Source organism: Peromyscus eremicus, chromosome 9, assembly GCF_949786415.1.
Source record: "Peromyscus eremicus chromosome 9, PerEre_H2_v1, whole genome shotgun sequence".
NCBI lineage: Eukaryota > Metazoa > Chordata > Mammalia > Rodentia > Cricetidae > Peromyscus > Peromyscus eremicus.
The window spans coordinates 67,423,676-67,443,000 of record NC_081425.1 but is presented as its reverse complement, the minus strand read 5'-3'; the positions used below and the strand labels follow the sequence as shown (position 1 = coordinate 67,443,000).

Below are 19,325 nucleotides of genomic sequence, written 5' to 3'. Positions count from 1 at the left end.
CATGGCTTTGCGACCGCATTTTCTCTTGTTTTGGGGTCGTTTGTTGGGACATTCAAGGGCTCATTTTCACCTCCGAGCGTCCCCAGTCCACAGGACTACTTCGAAGCCCTCCTTGGCTTCTCAGTCCACAGTAGGAAGGCCCTTGCTAGGGAGCCGGCCTGGGTGCTTCTGCGGCTGCGCAGAAGGCTCAGCGGCCCCGCCCCACGGCTGGCCCCGCCCCACGGCTGGCCCCGCCCCACGGCTGGCCCCGCCCCACGGCTGGCCCCGCCCCACGGCTGGCCCCGCCCCACGGCTGGCCCCGCCCACGCCGCGCGCTGGTTCGGTCTGGCGTGCGCCAGCTTGGCTGGCGGCTTCGCGCCTGGAGGCCGTGCCGGAAGGCGGCTGTTTGCTTTCCCGCCGTTTCCAGGGCCTCGTGAGAGAACCGGATGGTCTGAGCTCTGAAGCGCGGGATCCCGAGCTGGTAGGGACGCGAGCGAGACAGGCGAGCTGGAGGCCGCGGCCTCCCTCGGGCCTCTGCCCCAGCCAGTCAGGGCCGCCCAGTACTCTGGAGAAGGAAGGCGCGACTGGAACCCGAGCGCTGGTGCTGTGCGAACGGTTTAGTCGGGTTTATTATTGTTGTTATTTATTTATTTATTTTTTTGTTTAAGACAGGTTCTCACTACCTAGCCCCGGCTGTCCAGGACCTCGCTGTATAGACCAGGCTGGCCCCGAATTCACAGCGACCCTGCCTGCCTCTGCCTCTTGAATCCTGGGGTTCAGGCATGTGCCATCTCACCCTACTATTTATTTAGTAAATTAAAGGAAGTTTTACATTATTGGTGAGGTGGCGTGGGGGGCGTGCCCATGGGAATAACGAGGGGAGGACAGAAGGCAGCCTGTGGGAGTCTGTTCAACCTGTGGGTCCCAGGTATCAAACTCGCGTGACCAGGACTAACACGCAGCACCATTACCCGCCTGCCCTCAGTAGTTTTTAAATTTTTTCTATCATAAATCTTAAGTGGCGGATTTTGTTTTTTTTTTTTTTTTAACTGAGACAGGGTCTCACTATGTAACTGGCTTTGAACCCACAGAGGTCCGCTTGCTTCTGCCTCCTGAGTTCTGAACCAAAGGTGTGTGTCACCTCGCTGGGTAACTGACAGAATTTTTAAGGTGCGTAGTATCCCCCATTCACTTAGTAAGCTTCTACGTAACCTGGAACTCTAAAAATGAAGAATTGTTGAGAGAAAAGGATTGTGGTAGGGAAATGGTAACTTGTTTTATTTTTCCAATTTAAAGGATTAAATTAGCCGGGCGGTGGTGGCGCACGCCTTTAATCCCAGCACTTGGGAGGCAGAGGCAGGCGGATCTTTGTGAGTTCGAGGCCAGCCTGGTCTACAGAGCGAGATCCAGGAAAGGCGCAAAGCTACACAGAGAAACCCTGTCTTGAAAAACCAAAAAAAAAAAAAAAAAGGATTAAATTAAATGGGGTTGGGGATTTAGCTCATTGGTAGAGCGCTTGCCTAGCAAGCGGAAGGCCCTGGGTTCGGTCCTCAGCTCTGGAAAAAAAAAGGATTAAGTTAATAAATCTTATTAAATAGCATATTCATAGTCAACATATTTTGTTGTGTTGTTTATAGTTCATCGCTTTATTTTTCAAATGTCAGTTTCTTCATTTAAAAAAATCCTACAGCCTAGTCTATAAAGTGAGTTCCAGAACAGCCAGGGCTACACAAGAGAAACGCTATCTTGAAAAACAAATAAAGCCCACAAAGTGGCTAACACGATGCTCAGGGGGTAAAGGTGGTTGCCATTTCTGTGGAACTCATGATCCCCAGAATCAACTTGGTAGAAGGAGAGAACCAACTCCCAAAAGTTGTCCTAGAACCTCCACACTTGCCTGTGGCACATGTTTGCTCCACCCACCAAATATTCATTTTTTGAAATCCCACATAATCATTCATTTGGTTATATACCTAAGTTATATAAAAATAGCTGTCGCTGCTGGGCCTTTAATCCTAGTGCTCAGGAGACAGAGGCAGGCAGATCTAAGTTTGAGGCCAGCCTGGTCTATAGAGTTCTAGGACAGCCAGAACTACACAGAGAAACCCTGTCTTGACAAACAAAACAAAAATTGCTGTTGTCAGGAAAAAAAACAGAATCATATCATACAAATTATGGTATGATTACCATGTGAACCCAAGGGCTCTATAATGTAGGAGCATGAATTTTCCACAGAATCAGGAGACTTGAGTTCTAATCCCAGGATTGCCAGTAAAGATGGAACTTTGGACAAGTTGGCTAGTTAGAGTTATATTTAATGTATGTCTTCTGAAAAAGAAAAAAAAAGATGAATCTGGTCAAAACATGACTTTACACCTTCCAGACCTGTGGCTGAGTTTCTGGGGAGTAGAAGGTGTGTATAAACCGAGACTATTATCACTCAACTGATTGTTTCCCTTGTATAAAGGGTGTCCAAGTAACTAACGTGTGTTCTTCTGATCCACTACTCTCTGCTGGCTCCTTTCTCTGCCCTATTACAGGAAACCTAATACAGATGTGGGCTGGGCCTGGGGCTCAGTGGTAAAGTACTTGTTTAATGTTTACGAGGCTCCAGGTTTGATTCACAGCGCCACACAAATATGGTGGCATGTTTTCATTTTTAAAGATTGTTTTTCTATTTACAAATTGGAATATGAGTTAAGCTAGAAAATGTAGAAAACAAAAATGAAAGTAAAGGCAGACCCATAAATACAAATACAACCTTACCACTCCACGAAAAGAAAAGCCTGGTTTCTGTCTTCCTATGTCTTTCTATTTTTACACAAACACACATGCATGCACGTGAATGTTTGATGACATCTAGTGAATGTAGTTTGCTGACTTTTTTCCTTGTGTTATATGTATACCCCTACAGACAAATAGAATGCCCACAAATTTGTTCCCACATCCATTAAACTATCAAAAGTTAAGCGAACAGTGTTATGTCAATTTTGGAACAGCTATAATTATATTATGCTCTACATTCTTCGTATTCTTTCTCTGCTCCAGAATGGATTGGTTTCATTGCAACCAGTGTTTCCGAAAGGATGGGGCCCATTTCTTTGTCACCAGTTGTGGCCATATTTTCTGTAAAAAGTGTATGACTCTGGGTGAGTGGCTTCAATTTATCCCAAAATTTTTTAACTTAGATATAATAGGTAGCCATTTCTCTGTGTGATGTAGAATAAAAATCACTTGGTAGGCATCAGTGATACTGTGGATACTATAGGCAGCTGCCCATTTTGGAAATTAAAAGAATCCATTGGTAAAAGAGTGAAGCTATGCAATTTAGCAAATGTGTTACTCTTCAATGTTTTGAGTTGTGTCAGGAAAAGCCATAATGAATGAAGAATTATGTTAATATCTTAGAGTCTAATAAGCAATTTCCTATGCATTTCTTTATTTGGCAGTGCTGAGTATAGAACCTAGGGCTTTGCACATGCTAGGCAAATGCTCTACTAGGGAGCTACATTCCAGGCCCTATACAATTTAAAAAATTAAATTACAATGTCTATTTTCAGTAAACAAATTTTTAAAATAGTTTTTGTTTTTCCTGTTTTTTTTTTTTTTTAAGATTTATTTATTATTATACAGTGTTCTGTCTGCATGTATGTCTGCAGGCCAGAAGAGGGCACCAGATCTCATTATAGATGGTTGTGAGCCACCATGTGGTTGCTGCTCTGGAATAGCAGTCAGTGCTCTTAACCTCTGAGCCATCTCTCCAGGCCCTTCCTGTTGTTTTTGAGGCAAAAATCTTACTATAGAGCCTTGACTGTCCTTGAATTCACAATCATCCTGCCTCAGCCTCCCAAGTTCTGGGATTTCAGATATATATCATCATACCCAGCCACCAGTACCAGTTTTATGTAATCTTCACCACAGTCCTTGGTAGTAATTACTGGTAGCACTATTTTACAAATGAGGAAATTATCTCAGAGAATAAATAATTGCCAACTTCTTGCAATGCAAGTTTTAGAAAGGAAACTTGAAGACCACGTGGAGCATGGTGGCACATGCCTTTTAATCCCAGCTCTTGGGAGGCAAACTCAGGCAGATCTTTGAGTTTGAGGCCAGCCTGATTTAGTGAGGAGTTTCAGACCAGCCAGAGCTACAAAGGAAGACCCTGTGTTAAAGAAAAGGAACTTGTTTTGGAGTGTTGGGAAATGAACCCAGGGTCTCTGGAATGCTAGACAAATACCCTGTAAAAATCACTGAGCTACACCACCAATCCTAACTATTTGTTTTATTAATGTGAAAACACTTAGGAGGTCTGGGTGAGCTCACATGGTAGTATATCACTATAGCTACTGGGGAGGCTCAGTCAAGAGGGTTGGTTACTTGAATACAGGAGCGAAAGGCCAGTCTGGGCAACATACAGATCCTATCTAAGACTAATAACAGTGACGAAAACTCGGTAAATTATCTAAATCCCAGAAGAGAGAATTTACCCTACTTAGGACAGGGTGCTTTGATCAAGGAAAACAGAAGACATGCTGCTGCAGTAGGTTTTGGACAACAAACTGGAGTTTGCTGAGTTTCACAAAGATCATTCAAATTTAAAACAGTGGGGTCTGGATAGATGGCTCAGTGGTTAAGAGCACTTGCTGCTCTTGCAGAGGACCTGGGTTTGGTTTTCAGTACCCACATGGTGCCACACAACCATCTGTAAGTCTAATTCTAGGGAATCTGATGCCCTCTTGTGGCCTCTACACACCTCATGTGGCACACATAGATACATGCAGGCAAACACTCATGTATGTAAAATAAAAACACATCTTATAAAAAAATTGCAACAGTAGCATGTGTAATGACATGTCATTAAACTGCAGTGCAGATGCTTCCACAGAGTTGAGATTATACAGAGAAAGGCAAAAATGGTGAAAGATGAAGCTAAAGAGGTAGGCAGTATAAAATGATAGAAATTTCTGTCCACCAGGGTAAAGATCCTGAACTTACCCTGCTGATTCTAGAGAGCTGTAGAAGTTTGTTTTTCTTTTAAGTGGAATGTTTTTCACTTGCTAACTTATACTGAGAACAACATGGAGGACAGACTGGGAAAGAAACTTTATTCCCCAAGGAAAGACTAGTCGGATTAAATAGTATCTGGAGAACTTTTCCCCGTGTGACTCTCATGACCCTTTTGAGTTATCTGCTGATGCAATGAGACTTTTCACTATGGTGACAGCAGCTCACTTTGGAGTGATTGTCTCTGAAGCATAAAGCCATGTAATGCTTTTTCCTGACATGGCATTTATCTTTTTTTTTTAATGGATGAACACAGGGTCTTATGCATGGTAAACAAGTACTCTGTCACTGAGCCTCATCCCCAGCCCTGTGGTATTTAATCATCGGCACCACTACTAATACTGCTTTTTATAAGGAAAGCTTAGAAATTTTACACTTTGCTTCTTTCAGATTCATTAATTGAAAAGTAGAAGACCATCAAAGCAAGATCTAGGAATATTAGCAAGGTGACAGCTGGGTGGGGTAACTCAGGAGCCAGCCTCTTACAGTGCCCAAGGTGTGCCTACTGTCAGGCAGAGAGGCTTAAAAAGAGTCATGTGCTGGAAAGGTGGCTCAGTGGTTAAGAGCACTGGCTGCTCTTCTAGAGAACCCAGGTCCAATTCCCAGCACCCACATGGAGACTCACAACTGTCTGTAACTCCAGTTCCAGAGGATCCGACACCTCTGCTGGTTTCCTCAGGCACCATACATGCACACAGTACACAGGCATACATGAAGGCAAAACATTCATAAGTAAATCTTTTTTAGAGAGTCACCTAAAGGGAAAATCATTGGTACTCTTGTATTCATCCCAGAACACTTGCAAATGTATTCCAGTGCTTCTGTTGGCACATAGATCCTACCAGTAAATGCCACTAGTCTCAATATTCAGAAGCTGAGACAGGAGGATTGCTACAAGTTCCAGGCCAGCCTGGGCTACATTTACAGACCTTGTCTCAAAAACAAAGAAAGGGGGCTGGAGAGGTGGCTCAGAGGTTAAAAGCATTGGCTGCTCTTCCAGAGGTCCTGAGTTCAATTCCCAGCACCCACATGGTAGCTCACAACCATTTATATTCTGGCAGGCAGGGATATATGCAGGCAGAACACTATATATAATAAATAAATAAATCTTTTTTAAAAAAGAAAGAAAGGAAAGGAGAGAGAGATAAGCACAGTGCAAAGCCTCATACTTCAGCATATTTGTTTGTTTGGAAATACTGATTTAGAGAACAGAGATTAAGTTAATCTCTTTTTTTTGTTTGTTTTTTGTTTTTTGTTTTTCGAGACAGGGTTTCTCTGTGTAGCTTTGCGCCTTTCCTGGAACTCACTTAGTAGCCCAGGCTGGCCTCGAACTCACAGAGATCTGCCTGGCTCTGCCTCCTGAGTGCTGGGATTAAAGGCGTGCGCCACCACCGTCCGGCTTAAGTTAATCTCTTAATGATAATCAAAATTTAGTTAAGAACCTATTTCTTTTCTTGCTAGCTTACTTGACAGTTATCACATACTTTAGGAAAAATCTTACCTCCTGCTTTTGAGAACAAATATTTTTCCCCTTTTCTCTCAGAAAAATGTGCTGTGTGTGGAAGTCATTGCAAGCACCTGGCTCTTTCTGATAATGTAAGTTTTTACCCTCGTCACAAACTGCCTCATCCAGTCCCTGGACAGTAAGTAGGAAGTATATACACAGATGAGAAACAAATTTGAAGATAGCAGTTGTAAAAAATAGAGTTATTTTATTCTGTTGTCAGTATCTTCTTTCATTTTTGCTGTGAATATTCTCACTGTGTGTCTTACTCTCTTCATAGTTAAAGCCTCAAGAGAAGAAGTTCTTCAAAAGTCCTGTAGAGACAGCTTTGCAGTGTTTTAGTCACATCTCTCAGGTATGAGAACCAAAATGAAGAAAAGTTCTTCCTGCTGTAAGCTCAAGGCCACCTAGGCCATGTAGTGAGTGTATCTGGGTACGGAGAATTCCTGTTGTTTTCTCTATGTAGTCCTAGCTGTCCTGGAACTCATTCTGTAGACCAGGCTGGCCTTGAACTTAGAGATCTACCTGCCTCTGCCTCTGCTGGGATTAAAGGTGTGTGCCACCACTACCACTACCACTACCACTACCACCACCAACCACCACCACCACCACCACCACCACCACCACCACCACCACCACCACCACCACCTGGCAAGGCATTACTCTTTAAAATGTCTTGTACACAGTGGAAAGAAATTGCTGTCTTTATTTTCTTCCCTGATACAAATCTCTACCAGTTAACTTTTTACTAACCAAGAATCTATGGTATGCTGTCAAAAACCACAATCTAGTTGAATCTTGCTTTGTAGTTCCTACTTCTAATAACCAGTTCCTGTGACTAAAAAGTGCCCTAAGGGACTTATCGTCTTTCTCTGCAGATACATTTTCTTTTCTTTTTTTTTAAGGAGGTGGGTGGGCATGGTGGTACATGACTTTATTTTTTTTTATTTTTATTTATTTATTTTTTTTCTGGAGCTGGGGACCGAACCCAGGGCCTTGCGCTTGCTAGGCAAGCACTCTATCACTGAACTAAATCCCCAACCCCGATACATTTTCTTAAAAATTGCATATGTTGGCCTGCAAAGACTGACTTGATAATTTCACTTATGACCTTTGCTTATAGATGTCTTTTTCTTTTCATTTTTCAGTAACCTTTGCAATAATATTTAACTTTATTTGGAGTTAACAACTAATTGCTCGAATGTTAGGAAATATTTGTCTTTTCCTGATGCTTTATATGTTGGTAAATGATTGATTGACATGATCAGGAATAGTTGAATATAGCAGAAGTTAGAGAAAAGGCAGTGTAATTATTTGAGAGAGTTCACAAGTTATGAAGACTTGGCTGTTGCTAGAGTTTTCCTGCCTGGCCCACAGTCAGGACAAATCTCTTTCACCTGCCAGTCCCCCAGCCACTCAGACCCGACCAAGTAAACACAGAGACTTATATTGCTTACAAACTGTATGGCCGTGGCAGGCTTCTTGCTAACTGTTCTTACAGCTTAAATTAATCCATTTCCATTAATCTATGCCTTGCCACATGGCTCGTGGCTTACCGGTGGCATCTTCACATGCTGTTTGTCATGGTGGCGGCTGGCAGTGTCTCTCTGACTCAGCCTTCCACTGCCCAGCTTTATTCTCCTCCTTGTCCCGCCTACACTTCCTGCCTAGCCAACGGCCAATCAGTGTTTTATTGATTAATCAGCAACACATTTGCCATACATCCCACAGCACTTGGCTTTTTTAAGATTCCACTCTAGTTCTTTGCTGAGATGATTTTTTTTAGCATTATGGGATACTTCTCTTGGCATGCTTCTTTAGACTTTATCAGGCTGGAGAGATGGCCAAGAAGACAGCCTGAGTTCAATCTCTGGAACACACATGATGGAAGGATTATACTGCCTCACAAAAGTTGTTCTCTTACCTCTGTGTGCATGCATGCATGCGTGCTTGTGCACACACAATAAATATGTAATTAAAAAAGATTTTATCACTTCTTTATTGTTATTGTGCTGGTTATTAGACCCCAGGCCCTCTGCATGCTTGGCAAGTGCTCTGCCACTATTGTCCTTTTTTATTTGACTGTTGTCCTCAGTGAGTAGCCTCTGTCTCTCTGTCTCTCTGTCTCTGTCTCTCTGTCTCTGTGTGTGTATGTGTGTATTAGTGGAGGGGTCATTTCGTACCACAACAAGAATGTGGGACAACTTGCAGGCGTCATTTCTCCACTCTTTATACTACTTGGGTGCTGGGGATCAAATTCCTGTCATCAGGTTTAATGGTCTGTGCCTTTTCCTACAAGTCATCTCTCTAGCCTGAAGGCAAGGTCTCTTTGTGTTCCAGAACTCACTACGTATGTATGAGGATGACCTTATATTTCTGCCCCTCCTTCCCTACCTGAATGCCGAGAATACAGTAACATGTTACCACTCTAGATGTTCATGTGCTGGGGACAGAACCCAGGGTCTTATACCCTCTACCGACTGAGCTCCAGCCCCAGCATAACCCCCACACACACACCTTTTTTTTTTTTTTTTTTTTTTTTAAGGAAAGAACCTCACTTTGTAGGCTACTAGCCTTGAATGCATGATCCTCTTGCCTCTACCTCCTGAGTAATGGGATTACAAGCATGTACCAAAACCACACTTGGCCTTGATATTCTTTTCCTTATTCTTTTGTGTGGTGTGTTGTTGGGAGTTGAACCCAGAGTCCCACATATACCAGGCAATGTTCTCTACCAGTATCAGTTCTTATTCTTTAGAGAATACAGGTTTTCTTTTCTTTTTTTTTCTTTTTTTTTTTTTTTTTTGAGACAGGCCTCATCATAGCCCAGGTTGGCTTTGAACTTCCTAGATAGCCAAGGATGACTTGAACTCATGATTATTCTTCCTCCATTTCCAAAGTGTTAGGATCATAGGCAAGGCCCACCACAACCAGCTTGAGTGTACCTTTTCTAAACATGGAAGTTATCATCAGTGTTTGCCCAGTCCCCAGTGTTAACTCTGGAAATAGAGTAAACAGAACTAAAGCTTTGGCTGTGTGCTGTCTTAGTCACTTGGATGAGCCATTATATTTGAGATACTACATTTAATGTTGTGAGTAGATGAAATCCAGCTGAGACTCAAGTAGAAATGTAAAAGGTCACAGGAACAAGAAAAAGAGCAGAACTTTGGTTAATATTTAAACCCACAGCTAGTTAATAATCAGTCAAGAAATTATGTATAGTCTGAATCTTAACCTGCCTAATCATGGGACCAATTATACATGGTCAAATAATCAAGGTAAAATAAATAGAAAGGGTCAGTTAATCATCACTTTAGTGAAGGGTTGGTTTGGTGAAGTCAGCAGTCTGGAAATGTATTTTCCTGATCTGTGAAGTTGAATAACTGTGTCACTCAAGCTTCTGCTTAGTTTCTTTCTCCAGAAGGATCTTCCCTGGCATCTCCTTTCCCTCAAACCCCCCAAACCTCCCACCCTGGCATCTTAGAAGCAGCTCCAGCACCCTCTGTTTCTTGTGTTATTTCTCATCATAGCTCCTGTCTGTACCATTGTCTTGTGTATTTGTTTATTATCTGAATCCTTCACTGAAATATAGCTCTATGAGTACAGACATTTGGTCAGTTTTGTTTGTTGTTTTCTTTGAATAGTTTCTAATATGGAATGAACATCCAAAACATTGTCTTTAAATGAATGAATGGACTATTGCTCTAAATGTACATTTTTGTTCTCTGTAATGACTCAACAAGGACATTTTTTCTGCTCTGTGCTAGTTGTTGATAAAACTGCCTGTTTTGAATGCTTGACTCTCCTCTAAACCTTTCAAGGGAATTGAAGAGTCTGTAAGGACCAGTGAGTTTACTTCTGTGCCTAGACCATAGACCCCCACCTTTATCCACAACTAGGCACCTTTCAAATGCATGCAGTATTGTTCCTTCTCTAGTAAAGCCTTCCATGGTTTCTGTAGCACAATTTTTTGTTTGTTTGTTTTTTGTTTTTAGAGACAGGGTTTCTCTGTGTAGCTTTGCACCTTTCCTGGAACTTGCTTGGTAGCCCAGGCTGGCCTCGAACTCACAGAGATCCACCTGGCTCCGCCTCCTGAGTGCTGGGATTAAAGATGTGTGCCACCACCGCCTGGCCACAATTTTGTCGTTTGTACCCTTTGTACCCTACATTGCTTTTTGTTGTTGTTTTTTTTTTTTTCTTCAAGACAGGGTTTCTCTGTGTAGCTTTGGTGCCTGTCCTGGATCTCACTCTGTAGACCAGGCTGGCTTCGAACTCACAGAGATCCGCCTAGTTCTGCCTCCCGAGTGCTGGGATTAAAGGCTTGAGCCACCACCGCCCGGCAACATTTACTTTTCTTTTAAGTGAAGTTACACCATTGGAGTGTTTTGAACAAGGAAATGACATTTTATGCTGCATAATTTTAAAGAGAATGTGGCTGTTGAGTGACTAGGCCATAAATAGGATAAGAGTAGAGGCAGGGAGACCAATCAGGAGGGAGAATTCTAAGCAGACTGTTTGCACTGAATCAGTGGTGGCAGCAGAAAGGTAAAAGGCATGGAGGTTATAGCTCAATGACAGAGGCCTTTCCCAGCAAGCAGAGAGGCCTGGGGTTGATTCTCAGGCAACACACACACACATACACACCACACACACACACACACACACACACACACACACACACACACACCACGAGAGAAGGTCATTATTTCTGTTTTGTGTTCTGAAAGCTCAAGGACAATTTTATTAATGTTTAAGAAAAAAACATAGTACAGGTTAGGTGAAAATACCAGCAGCTGCCAGGAGAAGGTAGAGAAAAAGTAATGGTTTTTGAGTTAGGCATTAGAAATAGACAGCTTATTTTTAAAGGGGAGGGGCTGGAGAGATGGCTCCGTGACTAAGAACACTTATTCTTGCAGAAGATCTAGGTTCAGTTCCCAGCACCCACACGGTGGCTCACAGCCATCCGTAACTCCAGTTCCAGGGGTTCAAACCCACTCTTTTGACCTCACAGGCATATACACAGCACACATATATTCAGGCAAAACATTTATACACAAATAATAAATGAGTAAATAAATAAATAAATAAATAAATAGGAAGGGTTAGAGAGATGACTCAGTGGTTAAGAGCACTGGCTGCTCTTCCTGAGTTCAGTTCTTAGCACCTACAGGGTGGCTCACAACCATCTGTAATGGGATCTGATTCCTTCTTCTGCCATGCAGGTGCACATGCAGATAGAGTACTCATACATAAAATGCATAAATAAATAAACCTGAAAAATAGTAACTAAACAAATAAATAAATGGGAAAGCACTCCCAGGAATGGATTTAGGCTAGGGAGCTAAGGAAAGCCCAAAAGATGGCTTTTTTTGTGGGGAGGGAGGGTTGGGGAAGAGAAGTTGGTTTTTGTTTTTTGTTTGTGTGTGTGTGTGTGTGTGTGTGTGTGTGTGTGTGTTTTGTTTTGATTAAGACAGGTTCTTTCTATCTAGCTATGGCTGTCCTAGAACTCAATATGTAGGCCAGGGTAGCTTTCAGCTCACAGAGATCCCCCTTCTAAAGGTGTGCAACTCTACCCCTGGAAAATAATTTAGTTTTTAAAGAGTGAGGAAGTGATGCTGCTGGTGCAAAGTGAGAAAAAGTTTTGCCTTGTTTTGATTGTTTCCTCAAAAATGTACAACCATTTCTTTCTGGCTGATTTTCTTCTTGATCTGCCAGGAAGATATGGGCACATTAGATGCCCATTAGATGCTTCTCAGAAATCCAAGTGGAAAAGTCAAGAAGACTAAGCTCATTCTGGAGCTCAGGGCATAAGAAAGGAGTGAGATGTAAGTTCATATCCTGTCAGAAAATAATGTTTAAAGCCTATAGGGGTGATTGAGGGGTGTGGTTCAGTGGTAAGATGTATACTGTCTTCAATGTTAGAATTCCAGAGCCATGTACCCATCAATGTTGAAGGCCCTGTGTCCATCCTACTTCCCTGACCCTAACATAAACACACAGAGCAAATAGATAAGATCATGTTAAAGGAGTCCCTTCAATATCAGCAATTAGGTGGAGGAAGAGAAATTAGGAAAACAGCAGTCAGAAGTAAAACAAAAATGTGTGGTGTCCCAGAAGTCAAGTCAAGGGAAAAAGGTGTTTCCAAAGGTAGATGTAGTCAGCTGAGCTGCTGAGAGATGAAGTCATGAGTGAAAATGGAGACTGGCTGGCTTTAGCAATGAGAAGATTATTGTCATCTCTCACAGAGTACGTGGAGTCAAGTCTTAACACTGTATTGGACCTCATTGCTGGATATTTGTCTATCACATCTATTTCACCTTCTGAACTTTTCACAGCCTTCTGTGGTCTGGTTTCTAACTGTTGCATTAAAACTGTCTCCGCTAAGAGCATCAACATTCTCATCAAAATCAGTGGATAGTTTTTATTTCTATTCTAACTGATCTTTTAGCCATATCTGAAGTCTGAGTTCTCTACTTAGAAATGTTCTTTGGCTATCTTAACCAACTCTACTGTACCCTTTTGGGGTTCATCTTAATCTGTGCATCTCTTAAATAGTTATATTTCTCCAAATGCTGTCTTTCCTTGCTTTTTATCAGTGCCATAGATAATGCCTATAACTTCTGTCCTCCAGTATCTTTCTTTTTCTATCTTTTCTTCATATGGAAGCCAGAAGAACCTTTCTAAATGGAAGTATGGTTATTGTATTTGCTTATTTATTTATTGTGCTGGGAATCAAATCTTGGGCTTGGTGTATTATTGACAAGTACTCTACTGCTGACTTACGAATTATTTGTATAAATAATTTTTGCCTTTGGGCCTTTGTATATGCAGTTCCATCTATCTAAAACATTCTTGTCATTAAACATATACATGGATAAATATATACACTATACCTACACTGAATTGCATTATAAATTTTTGCTTTCTTCTCCATCCTCCCTTGAAGGCAATAACACTATCAGAGCTATTAATTTTATGACTTATTAGCTCCTGACAAAGTATGAACAACACTGAAGGATTTAATATCTTTAAGAAGAATCATAGGGGGCTACAGAGATGGCTCAGTGGTTAAGAGCACTGACTGCTCTTCCAGAGGACATGGGTTTGATTCCTAGTACCACATGCTGGCTCACAGCCATCTGTAACTCTAGATGGCTCTAGATCTGATACCCTCTTCTGTCTGGTTTTCCCAGGTACTGAATGCACATGGTTCATAGACAAAACACATTCACATAAAATAAATCTTTTTTTTTGTTTTGGTTTGGCTTGGTTTTTCAAGACAGTGTTTCTCCGTGTAGTCCTGGCTGTCCTGTAACTTACTCTGTAGACCAGGCTATCCTTGAACTCACAGAGATCCACCTGCTCTTGCTTCCTGAGTGCTGGGATTAAAGGTGTGCGCCATCACTGCCTGGCTGATAAAAATAAATCTTAAAAAAAAAAAAGATAGGGTTAGGGTCCCCATATTCCTTTAAGGGTTTACCTTCAGTGACATAACTTTTTCCAGTAGACTTCACTTCCTAAAACTTTACCATCTCCCATTATGCCACAGACTGGTGACAAAGTCTTCAACATAAGAACCTTTAAAGCACATTTAGGATCCAAACCATGTCAGGACCTCTATATTAAAATCAGAGACAAAAACAAAATAAATACTTCTACATATTGTGCAACAGCCCTCAATCAATCAGTAGTTTTGAAGGGCTGCAGAGGTGGCTCAGTGGTTAAGAGAGCAAGTTCTGCTCTTCCAGAAGACCTGAGTTTGCCTCCCAGCATCCATGTTGGGAGGCCCAGAAACATCTGTAACTCTAGAGCTTCTTCTGGCCTCCATGGGCACCCCTAACCCCCCACCCACAAACACACACATAAATAGAAATGATTTTTTAAGTTTTGAAACTATTTTTTATACCACTGGGAATTGAATTCAGGGCTTCACAGGAGGTAGGCAAACAGTCTCTACCTCTCAGCTACATCCCCAGCCTTTTAAATGTTATTTAATGAAAAATCTCATTAAGTTACCTCGACAAGTCTTCAAACTTGTGATTCTCTTGCCTCAGCCTCCTGAATACCTGAGATTATGAGTGTGCATGATCATGCCTAGCTTTAAAACATTGTCATAGATAGCTTCAAATATATTAAAACCCAGAAAATATAGTGATATGTATAATATAATGAATTTCCATGTATTAATTATCATATTTCAACAATTGTAAACTGATGGCCAAATTTTTCCCTTATCTTCTACTATCCCAACCAGATGATCCCAAGTCAGACATTTTATCATGTTAAATGTAAATATTTTCATGTTTATCACTTAAGGTAAGGATTCTTTTCTTAAATATTTCCTAATATTATCAAATAATTACTGAGTATTCACATTTCCTCAGTTATCTCATGTTCATTCTCATGAAAGAAAGAAAGAAGAAACTTGAAGTCAGGTGGTGGTGGTGCCTGCCTTTAATACTAGCACTGGGGAGGCAGAGACAGGTAGATCTCTGTGGGTTAAAGGCCAGCCTAGCATATAACAAGTTCCAGGATAGCCAGGGGTTTTTAATAAGACCTAGTCTCAAAACAAAAGGAATTATGTTCTGTGTGTTAAATAAAATGTATAGATAGACTAGATAGGTTAGACTGAGCTGTCACAATAGGCCCAACAGACCAAACCAAATAGACTTAGTCATGCAGAAGTTCCATGCCACCAAGTCCAAACTAAGTTATCTGACTGCCTGAGAAGGGTGGAGAGGGAAAAGAAAAGAGGAAAAATTGCCAACTCTAAACATGCCAGTTTTCTCTATCATGACCCTTTCTGCTTTTATCTTTATAAGGAAATTTGCTTTGAAGTTACTCATATGAAGAGAGCATGGTATTACATACTTATGACTCCAAGACTTGGAAGACTGAGGCAATAGATCATGAATCTGAGGTCAGCTGGACTACACAGAAAGATCTTCTCTTTAAAAAATTTTACTAGTCTGTTTTTTTCTGTTTCTGTTCTCTTCAGCCCTTTTTAGCCTCTAAAGCCAACTCTGCTCAGTTCTTCAGGATCCGTCTGTTTTATAGAGAGATACTGCCTAATTTAAGAATCATAAACAACACAGCCCTGCTTTAGCCATAGGGAATACCATGATCCCCAATGGATTCATGAAGCTGTAGATAGTACTAAAATTTATATGTGCTGTGCTTTTCCTCTGCACATGTAAACCTATAATAAAGCTGAGCTTGTAAATTAGGCACAGTAAGAGATTCACAGTGCAAACATTGAAGTGCTTCTTTTTCCTTCTTCACAGTTTCATGGTGTGCTGGCTTGTTTTATGTCAACTTGACACAAGCCAGACATCTGGGAAAAGGGAACTTCAATTAAGAAAGTGCCCTCGGCCGGGCGTTGGTGGTGCACGCCTTTAATCCTAGCACTTGGGAGGCAGAGCCAGGCGGATCTCTGTGAGTTCGAGGCCAGCCTGGGCTACCAAGTGAGTTCCAGGAAAAGGCGCAAAGCTACACAGAGAAACCCTGTCTCGAAAAACCAAAAAAAAAAAAAAAAAAAAAAAAAAAGTGCCCTCACCAGATTTACTTGTGGTGCATTTTTTTGATTTATGGTGGATGAGAGAGACCAGCTCACTGTGGGTTGTGCCCCCCTGGGTGGTGCCCTGGGTGCTGTAAGAAAGCAGGATGAGCAAGCCATGAGGAGCAAGCCAGTAAGCAGCACTCCTCCATGGCCTCTGTATCAGTTCCTGCCTCCAGGTTCCTGCCTTGTTTTAAGTTCCTGCCCTAACTTCATTTGATGATCAGCTGTGATACGGAAATGTAAGCTAAGTTCCTTACATCCCCAAGTTGTTTTTGGTCATAGTGTTTTATCACAGCAGTAGAAACCCTAAGACATGGATAGATTTGTTGTTACCAAAATCTCCTATTTATTTATTACATATACAGTATTCTATCTGCATGTATGCCTGCATGCCAGAAGAAAGCACCAGATCTCATTACAGATGGTTGTGAGCCACCATGTGGTTGCTGGGAATTGAACTCAGGACCTCTGGAAGAGCAGCCAGTGCTGCTTAACTGCTAAACTGCTTAACTGCTGAGCCATCTCTCCAGCCCTGTTCTTACCAAATCTTAACAACTCCCACTCATTATTTTTTGCCCTCTCCCTTAAGTTGAGAACTTGTACCTTTTCACTTAAAGGAAGCACTTCATGGCTTCCTGTTGGTATATCCAAATTGCCAGCATCATTTTAAGTACAGTAAGGGTTACTCAAACATAAGGACTACAAGGATTGATTGGAAAATATTTCAAACCAAACTGCACCTTGGGCAACTGAAACCCCAGAAAAGTAAAGCCTTCAGTAAGTGCTGTTTAAAAAAAAAAAAAAAAAAAAAAAAAAAAAAAAAAAAAGCCTGTTAGTATCCTTAAGCTAAATTTTATACTTTTTTTTTGTTGTTGTTGTTTTTTGTTTTTCGAGACAGGGCTTCTCTGTGTAGCTTTGCACCTTTCCTGGAACTCACTTGGTAGCCCAGGCTGGCCTCGAACTCACAGAGATCCGCCTGCCTCTGCCTCCCGAGTACTGGGATTAAAGATGTGCGCCACCACCGCCCGGCTTACACATTTTTTTTTTTTTAAGACAAGATCTCACTATGTAACTGTGGTTGGTCTGGAACTTGCTATGTAGACCAGACTTGCCTTAAACTCACAGATCCACCTGCCTCTGCCCTCCAAGTGTTGAGATTAAAGGCATGTGCCATTATCACCCAGCTAAAGTTTTGTACATTTTAAAATTTTGTGTGAATGCAATAATGTGGTGGTTGAATGAGAATAGCCCCCATAAGCTCATATATTTGTATACTTAGTCCTCATTGGTGTGCTGCTTGGATTGATTAGGAGGTAAGGCCATGTTAAAGTCTATGTGTCCTTGTTGGAGGAGATGTGTTACAGAGGGGTGGGCTTTGAGGCTCAAAAGCCCACACCAGGCCCAGTCCAGTGTCTGTCTGTCTCTCTCTCTGTGCCTGCTGCCTGTGAACCAGGATGTAAATACTCCGATACTTCTCCAGCACCATGCCTGCCTGTTTGCCACCATGCTCCCTGCCATGATGGTCATGGACTAACCCTCTGAAACTGTAAGCAAGCCCCCAATTCTTCCTTTTATGAGTTGCCTTGATCATGGTGTCTTTTCACAGCAATAGAACCGTAACTAAGGGGTGTGTGTGTGTGTGTGTGTGTGTGTGTGTGTGTGTCTGTGCGTCTGTGTGTGTCTGTGTCTGTCCGTCCACAAAGGTATGGACATGCCATACCACATGTGTGGAGGTCAGATGACTACTTGCAGGAGTCTCTCTTTTCCTTCTACCGTGTGAGTCATTCGGCACTCACCAAAGCCATCTCACCAGTCTGGTCTGCCTGTCCTCTTTATCACAGGCCTTGCTTTGCAGCCTACCAATGAAGCTCAGGCTGGCCTCAGACTTACAACTCCTACCTTAGCCTCACAGAGCTAAAATTGAAGGCATGAGCTACCAAATTCAGCTAAGATTTTCAATGCCTTGTCATAACTAATTTCATCCCATGTTGATCCCACAGCTAGAACTAGAATGTTGGGGATATTGTGCCTTATTACATCTATTTTTAGTAACTTACTTCCAAACACCTTCTCCCACCATCTCAGATAACTCCTAAGAGTTTAAGTGATTTTTTTCTGCTTCTGCTCTGTTCAGTTTTTCTAAAATTGACGTTTTATAAACAAATTAAATGAGGGGAAAAAGTTTATGAGAAGAGTATTAATGCCTTGGGAAGCCCTTGATAAAGGGTTTCTAGTCTGAATAGTGGAAAACAGATGAGACATAAAATTCTGCTGTGTATTCAAAATAAAGCCTGACACAGCTAAAACACTTTGTAAATATTAACTCTTTATCTGATTCAACAATCCTATGATAGGTACATTAGTGTAGCAAATGGTAAAATAACACAAAAGATAGTTAGGTATCTATATCCAGAAATAAACCAGAAAATTTTAAAAGTTCAGAAATAAATACTCACCTTTTATGCCCTTCCTCCTTGAGACAAGATGTCACAGCCCAGACCAGCTTCAAATTCATGATGTAGCCAGCCAAGGCTGGCCTCCAACTCCTCATCCTTCTGCCTCCACCTCACCTCCCGAGTGCTGGGATGGGTGGGTGGCATCATACCTGGTCACATCTTCACCTGTTACTGAAACAGCACAAACATCCTTCCAGTATCGTAGTCTTAAGTGTATTATGGAAACTACATTGTAATAGCTAACAATGTGGAAACTAAATTAATCAAGTAAGTAGGTAAGTTAGAACCAATTAGGAGCTTGAAAAGTACTCGTTTTTATTATGTATGCTATATTTAATTATTCCCCACTTTGGAAATATTAGCATTTTGCAAAATGCTTTTGCCCAGTAATATTTTGGTTTTTTGTTTGTTTGTTTTTGCTCAAGATAAGTGAATGTATATATAAAATATCTACAATGCCTGAACATTGCTACTAAGATAAGCGATAGGAGAAAGCCAATGTCCTAAAATGGAAAGCTTTGGCTCTCCCTAGTGTTGAACTCTATAGTTTTGGGGAGTCACAAGGTATGCTAGAGGGTCTAGGAAAAGAAGAGCAGTTCTAAACTTTGTTGTCAAAAGTAACAGGAAGGAGTTATAAAAGTATATGCCAAAGACCTCTTTTTTCCTAGTAGGTGTGGTGTTTCCAGAAGAAACAAACCGATCTTCTTATTGCCTTTTACAAGGACAGAATTGCAAAATTAGAAGCAGCTGTGAAGGAGGCCCA

General features: G+C 41.6%; 1 protein-coding gene across 1 annotated transcript in view; it reads left to right on the top strand.

The window, feature by feature from the left end:
• The first annotated feature begins 302 nt into the window (after positions 1–302).
• Rnf212b (ring finger protein 212B) overlaps positions 303–19,325 on the top strand; it is a 31,944-nt gene continuing 12,921 nt past the window's right edge. The window contains exons 1-5 of the mRNA XM_059273086.1: positions 303–460; positions 3,028–3,128; positions 6,587–6,639; positions 6,828–6,902; positions 19,234–19,320. Coding sequence (XP_059129069.1) covers positions 3,029–3,128; positions 6,587–6,639; positions 6,828–6,902; positions 19,234–19,320 — 315 coding nt within the window. The 5' untranslated portion in view covers positions 303–460; position 3,028. The remainder of the gene's footprint in view (positions 461–3,027; positions 3,129–6,586; positions 6,640–6,827; positions 6,903–19,233; positions 19,321–19,325) is intronic.